At 59.8% G+C, this 9,199-nt stretch overlaps 1 protein-coding gene across 4 annotated transcripts in view; it reads left to right on the top strand.

Moving 5' to 3' along the window:
• The window catches only part of ICAM5 (intercellular adhesion molecule 5), a 12,075-nt gene that overhangs the window by 2,386 nt on the left and 490 nt on the right, over nt 1–9,199 (top strand). For 2 of the 4 annotated variants that reach the window (XM_025203993.1, XM_025203991.1), the window contains exons 2-11: nt 565–843; nt 1,186–1,500; nt 2,209–2,487; nt 2,572–2,841; nt 3,282–3,524; nt 3,883–4,125; nt 4,253–4,495; nt 4,672–4,914; nt 5,608–5,871; nt 6,781–6,891. In XM_025203993.1, coding sequence (XP_025059778.1) covers nt 565–843; nt 1,186–1,500; nt 2,209–2,487; nt 2,572–2,841; nt 3,282–3,524; nt 3,883–4,125; nt 4,253–4,495; nt 4,672–4,914; nt 5,608–5,871; nt 6,781–6,891 — 2,490 coding nt within the window. Of the gene's footprint in view, nt 1–564; nt 844–1,185; nt 1,501–2,208; nt 2,488–2,571; nt 2,842–3,281; nt 3,525–3,882; nt 4,126–4,252; nt 4,496–4,671; nt 4,915–5,607; nt 5,872–6,780; nt 9,176–9,199 lie in introns of those variants that run through there. The other 2 variants (XM_025203992.1, XM_025203994.1) reach the window with 2 other exon arrangements.

Raw genomic sequence — 9,199 nt, 5'->3', positions numbered from 1 at the left:
CTGATCGGGCGGGGGGAGGAGTGGTTAGAGCGGGGGGAGGGGGCGCGCGGGGCTGTGAGCCCCGACGCCTGGGCTCTCTCCAGCTCTGGGAGGGGAAGGGGGCTGGGGGGGGCGAGCAGGGCTAAGGGAGCTGAGAGCGCGGACGCCTGGGTTCTGTCCCCAAGTTTGGGAAGGGAGGGCAGGCAGGAGCTCGGATGCCTGGGTTCCTAGGAGAGGACACAGGTTCAGGGGATGGAAGCAAAGGGGGGCTGGGAGTCGGACACCTGGGTTCTCTCAAGTTGTTGGAGGGTGGTGAGGTGAGGTGAGGTGAGGTGAGGCAGGCTGGGGGACTGAAGCTCTTGCCAGTCACTTCCCCAGGGTCCCCGTGCAAGGGAAACTCCTGTCACAGATTTTCTCATGAGGTTTGTGTGTCACATGCTGCTCTCTGGTGAGGCTGGGGGAGACGGTTTACTGGGGCTGGACAGCAGCCCAGGGCATGGAGGGCATTGGCCTGGCCCCACGTCTCCCCAGGCAGGGACCCCCTGAGCTTGAGTTGTGGTGTGATGGGGCCGCGGGTGTGCTCAGTTCCAGGGCCCGCGTGGGGGGCCTTCGAGGTGGATGTGTGGCCAGTGGAAGCCGTGGTACCATTCGGTGGGACACTCCAGCTGAACTGCAGCACCACATGCCTGGATCCCAGCACCCGCGGCAGCCTGGAGACATCCCTTACCAAGGGCCAGAGCAAAAATGGGACTGGCTGGGTGGCCATGGAGCTGGTGGATGTCACAGAGTGGGAGTCTTCCCCCCTGTGCTACTTCAACTGCGGTGGCACCAAGAAGACAACAGCAGCACGGATTTCACTGTACCGTGAGTGCCAGGCTGCAGAGCTGGGGGGGTCAGAGGCCCATGAGGAGGGGGTGTCGCCACAGAGAATGCCTCTTTGCACGGGGGTGAAAACACAGATCCGGGGCAGAGCAGGTCTTGGGGACTGGGCTCCATGCTGCAGCTGCCTGTTATTCTGGGTCTTGGCAGGCTGTGCATGGCTGTGTGGAGGCTCATGGGTATGTAACTGGGAGGAGCCTCCATGAACAGCCACTGGCTCCCACACTGTGCCCACCAAGGCAGGGGTGGGCTGGGCACCTCAGCCACATGCCCCACTGCAGGAGTTGTTTCCCTCATGCTGCTACTGGAGTCTCTACCCTATTCCAGGAGTGCCAGAGCAGGTGATACTGGAACTGCCACCTGTGCTGGAGGAGGGCAAGACCTACCCTGTGACCTGCTGGGTGAGCAATGTGGCGCCCATGAGGAACCTCACTGTGACCCTGCATCTCGGGGGCAAAGTGCTGCACGCGAACATCCAGGGGGATCCCAGGGTCGGTGCTACTAACATCACAGCCACCTTCAACATGACAGCGCAGCACGGGTACCATGGGCAGGACATTGCCTGCCACACAGAGCTGGACCTGCGGCCCCACGGGCCTCTCCTCAAGAACACCTCTGCCCCCATCAACCTCAGTGTGTACAGTAAGTCTCCTTCCCTGTGAGTTAGAGAAGTGGGGGCTGGGTGCCCAGATGCTTGGGTTCTCTCCAGCTCTGAGAGGGGAGTGGAATCTGCTAGGTTAGGGGCATGGGCTAAAGCAGTATTTCTCAATCCATGGGTCACAACCCAGAAGTGGGTCACAAAAATATATGAAAGGGTCACAAACAATCTTTAAAAATGGATTCTCCTTTAAAGGAAAAAAATGTGGGAAATGGTGACGTTTCCCTTGCAGTCTGTCAGAGTTCCAGCTTGGAAGGGGTTGCTTGGGGCCCCCCATACCTCCCCCCACACACACCCCTGCCTCATACACTCTGGGGCTAGGGCCTGGGGCAAAGAGGAAGCAGGTTGGGAATGAGGGGCACTGGGTCAGGACTGGCCATTGATGCTTACAAATGGGTCCTGGTACAAAAACGGTTTAGAGCTACTGGGCTAAAGAACCTAGCATAGCAGCTCTCATTTTGCTGCCTGGCTGGTTCTAGCCCAGCCCAGGGCTGAGACATGAGCTCTGCCCTCTGGGGCTTCCCTCTACCAAGACAAACACCAGGGAGGAAACTGAAGCATGGAGAGATGATATGACCTGGCTGGGAGACACCCAGGGGGCAGTGGCAGAGGCCTCCAGCTGCCTGCATCCTAGGCGGGGGCTCTCTCCAGCTTCCTTCACAGCCAGGGCTGGTTCCTTTCACACCCTGCAGCCTTCCCAGCAGCCCCACAGCTCCGAGCCCCCCACCGCGTGGAGGCTGACACAGAGGCAAACGTCAGCTGCTGGGCATCTGGTATCTTTCCGGCTGTGGTGGCCCAGGTCAGCCTGCGCCTTGGGAACCAGAGCCTGGAGGTCTCCATCGCTACCTCAGGGGACATGGTAACAGCCCAAGCCACAGTGCGGTTCCTGGAGCCTGGAAAGCAGGAGCTGCACTGTACTGTATCCATGGGGCCTGTCACCAGAGCCACTGAGGGCCGTGTGGATGTTTATCGTGAGTAACCAGGACCCTGCCCAAGCCGTGGTGGGGCCAAGTGACACTGCCCCCTGTGCAGCCTGACCCTGCTCTGCCTCACAGGCTTTCCTGCCCCCATCCTGGAGCTCAGCGACCCTGAGCCCCTTGTGGGCACCAATGTCACCCTGACCTGCCACTCCCCAGCCACCAACCCCCCTGGCGTGTGGCTGCAGTTGCATGAGGCAGAGCAGATCCTGGCATCTGGGTCACAGCCCCAGCTCCAGCTCATGGTGCACAAGGGGGACCATGGTCGCCAGTTCATGTGTGACGCAAATCTCACTGTGGGCAGTGGGACCGTGGTGAAGAGAACATCTGCTCAGCTCACCGTGCGCTGTGAGTCCTCATGTCTGCTCTCTGCTGCCCCAGGTTCCTGGGAGCCCTGACACGTGGGTTCTTTCTCTGCTCAGGGAAAGGAGTTGGGTGTGGGGGCTGAGCAGAGTTGTGACCCTGGACGCCTGGGTTCTCTCAAGCTCTGGGAAGGGAGTGGGGCCTGGTGGGGGGTCAGGGGCTAGAAGCCTGGATGCCTGGGTTTCACATCCAGTTCTACCTCTGGCATTGAGAAGTCACTCCCTAGTCTATGGCTTGGTTTCCCCATGTACTGCCTGCTATCATCATCCCAGCGTTTGCTGACCGCTAGGCCAGATCCAGCAGGGAAAGCTCTGGCCAGGGGGGATGGGGAAGGGAGGAGCTGTGTCCCATGTAGGATGTGTCTCTGGGTGTCAGCCTGGACCCCACCCACAAGAGATGCCTTCCTTCTGTCCCCTGTGCCTCAGCACCTCCAGAGCTGCCTGAGGCCAGCTGCCCAAGTACCCTGACATGGGTGGAGGGGACGCAGCGCGCCCTCCACTGTGTGGCCACAGGGGTCCCAGCACCGGCCGTGGCCTGTTCCAAAGATGGCATGGAGCAGCAGGTGGGCACAGAGCTGCAGGTGACCCGTGACCACGCCGGCACCTACATCTGCCATGCCAGCAATGCACTGGGCACCCAGAACCACAATATCATGGTCCACGTGGAATGTGAGTGGCAGCACCATAGGGACCACAGCCAGTGGGGTAGGCCAGGAGAGATGCTACAGCCCAAGTGTCCAGCCACCCACAGGGGCCTTCATGTGGGGAGATATGGACCCTGGGAGCTCCCCAGGCAGAGCTGGGGGCTGGTAGGGAGGGATCCATCATCTTCAACCCACGAGTAATGGCAGGAGCGTGGAAGCCTCAGGGACCTGTCTCCCTTGGACTTGCTGCAGCTCTTGAGAGAACATGGCAGGTGGAAACATGACCTGAGGTCCATAGACAGTCCCTGCCTGGCCCTCTCCACCTTCCCTGAGGCCTCTGGGGAAGTCAGGCATTGTCCCATGCGTTCCCCTCCCCACCACAGACCCGCCACAGATGGATGATGCCGGATGCCCCCCACAACGCACGTGGCTGGAGGGCCAGCAGCAACAGCTGGTGTGCGTGGCTGATGCCAACCCCAAGGCCAACGTGGTCTGCAGCCTGGACGGACAGCCATATGACATCACCCAGAAGCAAGGCACCATGCGGGGCCAGGCTGGCATCTACCAGTGCCGTGCCACTAACACCCATGGATCCACTGCCCGCAACGTCACTGTCAGGGTAGAGTGTGAGTACCAGGGGAGCTGGGTTGGGGGTTTTGCTGGGGGGAGAGGGAGGTTGACCAGGGCTGTGGCCTTGAGGGGAGTACTACCCCATGGCCTGGCTACAGCAGATCCCAGCTCTGCCCCTTCCAGATGGGCCTGAGATGGACGACACCAGCTGCCCACAGAACTGGACCTGGGTGGAGGGGCTGGAGGAAGCCCTCACCTGCAAGGCCCAGGGCAACCCCACACCCAGCATCACCTGTAGCTGGAATGGGCAGCACCAAGCCCTTGAGGTGCCACAGCTGGTCACAAGGGAGCAGAATAGGACCTACATGTGCATCGCTGCCAACCATCATGGGAATGTCACTCGGGCTGTGTCTGTCCGTGTAGAGTGTGAGTGGCAGGCACCCACCATGCCCCCTACCCCCTCTCCCCTCCACCAGGCATTGCACAGACTGACCACTGCAACATGGGTTGGGGGAGCCCTGAGATCTGAGCACCATGGGGTGGGGGCCCCCGGAGACCTGAGCACCAGGGAATTCCTCAGTCTGTCTCCCCATGCCTTCTAGACAAACCTCACATGGACGAGTTGAGCTGCCCCAGCCACCAGACGTGGCTGGAGGGGACAGAGCTGGCACTGGCCTGCAAAGCTGATGGAGAGCCTCCTGCATGGGTCCAATGCACCCAGGATGGGACCATGCGGACACTGACTGGGTACCACAATGCCTCCAGGAATGACTCCGGCCTCTACTCGTGCATGGCCACCAACAGCCACGGCTCAGCACAGAGGGCGGTCACCGTACAGGTGGACTGTGAGTCCTGGCACCACAGGCCCTGTGCAGGGTGGGGAGCAGGGACATGGTACTTTCATGAAAGGGAAGGGCCCAGTCCCACCTAAGAGGGGCATGGCAGAAGGGCTCTGCAGCCATGGGAAGCTGAGTGAGTTAGAGTAGCACTGAGGCTGCTCCAGTTTATGCTGGAAGTCTGGCACAAGCCCTGCACTGGCAGCACTGCAGGCTCTGGAGAGATGGCCCTTCTGTGCTTGTACTCCCAGCCTGCCTCACCTGTGTCTCTGCTTGGTCCCAGCCTCCTTGGGTGGAGGCAAGGGTGGCTAGGAGCAACCAGGATCGTGCAAGTGACAGATGTGGTCTGACCCCCAATGGCACCAAGCACTGGATACATGGAGAGAAGAGAGATGTCCCCTACCCTGGTCCCAGGGCTGAGTGTAGAAGGAAACCCCCGCTTCCAGTCCCACAAGCCCCTTCTCTTCTGCAACCCTATCTCCAACTGTCTGGGCAGCCCCGTACACCAAAGAGAAGGCCAAGAGAAACAGGGAAGCACCCAAGGTTGTAGCAGGGCATTAATGGCAGAACTGGGAGCAGAGCCCACATCTCCCCAGCCTGCACCAGCTGAGGGATGGGGAGGGATGGCACCCTGGGGGCTGGGTCTAAATGGAGCATGGACCAGGGTCTGAGCTGCCTACAACTGCCACCCTCTCTTCCCAGACAGTCCCGTGGTCTTGGCCCTTGATGTCCAGCCATCCCCTACTGTCCTTCAGGGCTCTGACTTCAGCATCCACTGCAGCGCTGAGGGCTCTCCAGTGCCCACTTATAGCTGGGTGCTGCCCGTGGCCCCTAACCTCAACTACTCGGCTGACAACAGCACTGTGATGATATTGGGCGCTGGGGCTCACAACTCTGGGTCTTATGTCTGCACGGTTGCCAACTCCTATGGTTCGCACATTCGGAATATCACCATCCAGGTGGCAAGTAAGGATGCGGGAAAGGGGCTGAGGGCACAGGGGAGACTGGGGGTCCCTTCCTTTTTCCCTCAGGAAAAGCTGCTTTGCTGTCAGAGGAGGGAGGTAGTGGAAGAGACCCTCAGGGAAGCTGTGGCCTCTCCATCACTGAAGGGGTTTGAGAAGAGGGTGGAGAGCCCCTGGTGGGGGATGATCTAGGATCAGCTATGCCTGTGCTCTGCTGTGGGGATTTCCCAGGTATCTGGGCTTTGCTGGCTTGCTCCCCGCTCCCCACTTTTCTGCTACATGTGACAGGGGGGTTTTAAGCCTTCCCCAGAGGCACTGGGTGTTGGTTGCAGCCCAGGCTGGGGATGGGAACTGGGATGTGCCAATGCTCCTGCTCCGACTCAACCCCAGAGGTTCCTGGCTGGAGGGCATTGCCCCTCCACTCAGGGTGAGACCGACACTGGCTTGGGGTCAGGAAGGAATTTTTCCCCCAGTCAGATAGGAACAGACTGGGAGGGTTTTGCCTTGCTCTGTAGCAGGGACATGGTCTCCCTGGGATCTTTTGAGCATCTATTAACCTTGCATAGAAGCAGGACATTTGCAGCTGCAGTTCCCCAGCTTTCCATGCGGCAGGGTCAGGTGTGATGCCTGGTGCTGTGTCAGGGATGACGGTAGTTTTATGTAGAGGTTAGGTGATGGATGCATCTGAGATGGTTTGGACAGGGTTGATTCTGTCTCAGGGAGGGGGTTGGACTAGATGTAACCCCATAGGTCCCTTCCAGCCTGGATGTCTCTATGATTCTTCTCTCTCCTCAAATCCTGGAGCCACTTGAAGCCAGGGTAGTGCTGTGTGGGAGTTGTGAGCTTTTCTCTACTACTGCCCCACTCATTAACCTTTGTTATGTCTTCTTGTCTCCCTTCCCAACTCTGGCAGGAGGTTGGCAGTACGACCTGACAGTGGTGGCGATTGTGGTTGTTGTGGTGCTGGCTCTGGTTGGGACAGGCGGCTTCATTTACTACCTCAAGACCACTGCCTGCAAGAAGGGTGAGTACAACGTCCGTGATGCAGAGAACTCCTCTGAAGCCACCTGCCTGCACCGCGAGCCGCCGGCTGATGGGGAGGTCTACGGCATCCAGCTCACCCAGACCTGAGTGGGCCAGGAGCCAGCCTGACCCCTCCTGCTCTGCCCTGTCCTGGCCAGCAGCCCACAGCTCTCCAAGCCCCTTGGATCCCTGCTGGGCTCCTGTTCTGCAGCTTGTGGCCCTCCACAGGGGCTGGGCACTGTTGGCTCTGCACTGCTTCTGCCATTTCTCTCCTGCTCTCTCTGACTTTGGGAGGGAACTTTTGGCCTCAGTGATACCTGACAAGACGCCAGGAGATGCCTGTCTTCACAGGATGTGCCGGGATATTGTGTTGGGGTTCCCAGGGGTGGAGCTGGCAGCCCTCACTCCACCACCCACAGCACTGAGGTGCAATGAGTCAGTCAGGTCTCCGCTGCATCCCTGGCAGGTCCCTTGCACCCCCCACCCTCCCCTAATGTCCAAAGCAACTTTCACTTCCTCAAGTCCTGAAAACTCATGCCAGGAGGTCCCCTTCCCTGCAGCGCTGGTCACTGCTCACTCCTGGTCCCAGCCTGGGACCAGGGACCCCCAGTTCCCCCAGACAGTCTCCTCAGAGGTCTCCTTGGCCAGAGAAGCTGCAGATTCTCCATCAATGGAGGGGTTCAAGGAGAGGCTGGATAGCCCCAGCTGGGGAGGATCTAGGTGCAGCGATGCCTGTGCTCTGCTGTGGAGATTTCTGAGGCATCAGGGCTTTGCTGGTTGCCTTCTCCCCTTTTTCTGCTACCTGTATCAGGGTTTTTAAGCCTCCCCCAGAGGCGTTGGCTGTTGGCTGCAGCCCAGGCTGGGGGTGGTGGCTGGGCTGTGCCAATGCTGGGACCAAAGCCTGAAGTTCCTGGCTAGAGGGTCTTGCCCCTCTGCTCAGGTCAGACCAACACCAGATTTGGGGTCAGGAAGGATTTTAACCCATGGTCAGATCGGTATGGACTTGGGGGGAGGGGGGGGGGTTGCCTTTCTCTGCAGCAGGGCCATGGCCTCTGCCTGACATCTCTTGAATGTATATGAATCCCCTTTACAGCAGCAGGATGTTGGTGGCAACAGCCACCCTGCTGTCCCTGGGGCAATGTCTGGTGCTGTGTCAGGGGTGACTTGTGTTGCTCAGAGGTCAGACCGTGGGTTTGTCTCAGATGGTTTGGATAGGGCTGCTCCTGCCTCAGGCGGGGGTTTGGACTCAGTGTGCCCTCCGGAGGTCCCTGCCAGCACCACTTCTCCATGACTGTATGAATGCTGTGAACACAGCTCCAGCCCAGGGCTGAGCAGAGCTGCTGCATTACTGACAACTCTTGAGGGGCAAGAAGATTCTCCCTGTGCTGGCTGGGGGTGGGGGACGGGCCGCGTGCGTTATTTGCTGCCCGCCTGGTCTCTAGCAGCTGCTGCCTTCCACGTGGCGGGGATGTCTCAGGGATGCACCTGCAGCGATGGGGGGAGCAGAGAAACACCCCCCACCATGGCCTCAGCTTGTGGGTGGCGCAACCTCTCCTAGCAGCTGAGACCTGAGTCCTCTGGGGCTGAGGGTGCTCTGGGAGCTGGAGCACTGACACCTACCCTGCTGCCTTGGACCAGCCCCCAGCGTGGATCTGCCTGGCACAAGGGTAAGCTCTGACTTCCCTTCGCGGGGGAACTGTGGGAACGGCCCAGACAGCCTCAGGCTGGTGCCTCGCCTGCCCAGTGCTACTAGTTCTTGATGCAACTGCCAGAGGCCCCTTTTTTCTCCCACTATTGCACAAACAAAACAGGCAGCACTCAGGCTCCCTCCCCTGCCTTGGGCCCAGGCCCAGCCTGTCCTGGGACTGGGTTTGAGTCTAGTGTCTTCCTAGATGCACTGGGTTCAGAGCCTGGTATGGGAAGAAGAGGTCAACCTGGATTTTCTCCGTTCAAACCTGGGGCAGCCAAACTGTTGCTTTGCTGCTTCCTTGCACTTGCCGTGGGCTGGGAGGGAGAACACAGGCACCTTGGGGCAGAGGGAGACCAGGGTGTTCCTTGGTGTACACTAGATCAGCCCAGATGCTGCTGACTTGGCTCTCTGGCTTGGTGCTTCTCTGTGGGCCCTGAGCAGTGGATGACCTGCTCTGGTCCCCTCCAGCCTCTGCCCCTGCTCCATGGGGGAGCTCTCGGGAGGCTGTTGGGGGGGGGGGCATGGGGTGCTCCAACAGGAGTGGGGTCTGACAGGGGAGTCCACTGATGGGAGGCTTATGGGGTGCTCTGTGTGTGTGGGGAAAGCTATGGGCAAAAGC

This window comes from Alligator sinensis, unplaced genomic scaffold (assembly GCF_000455745.1).
Source record: "Alligator sinensis unplaced genomic scaffold, ASM45574v1 scaffold707_1, whole genome shotgun sequence".
Lineage (NCBI taxonomy): Eukaryota > Metazoa > Chordata > Crocodylia > Alligatoridae > Alligator > Alligator sinensis.
Note: the sequence above shows the minus strand (reverse complement) of the source record. Positions and strands in the feature narration are given on the sequence as shown.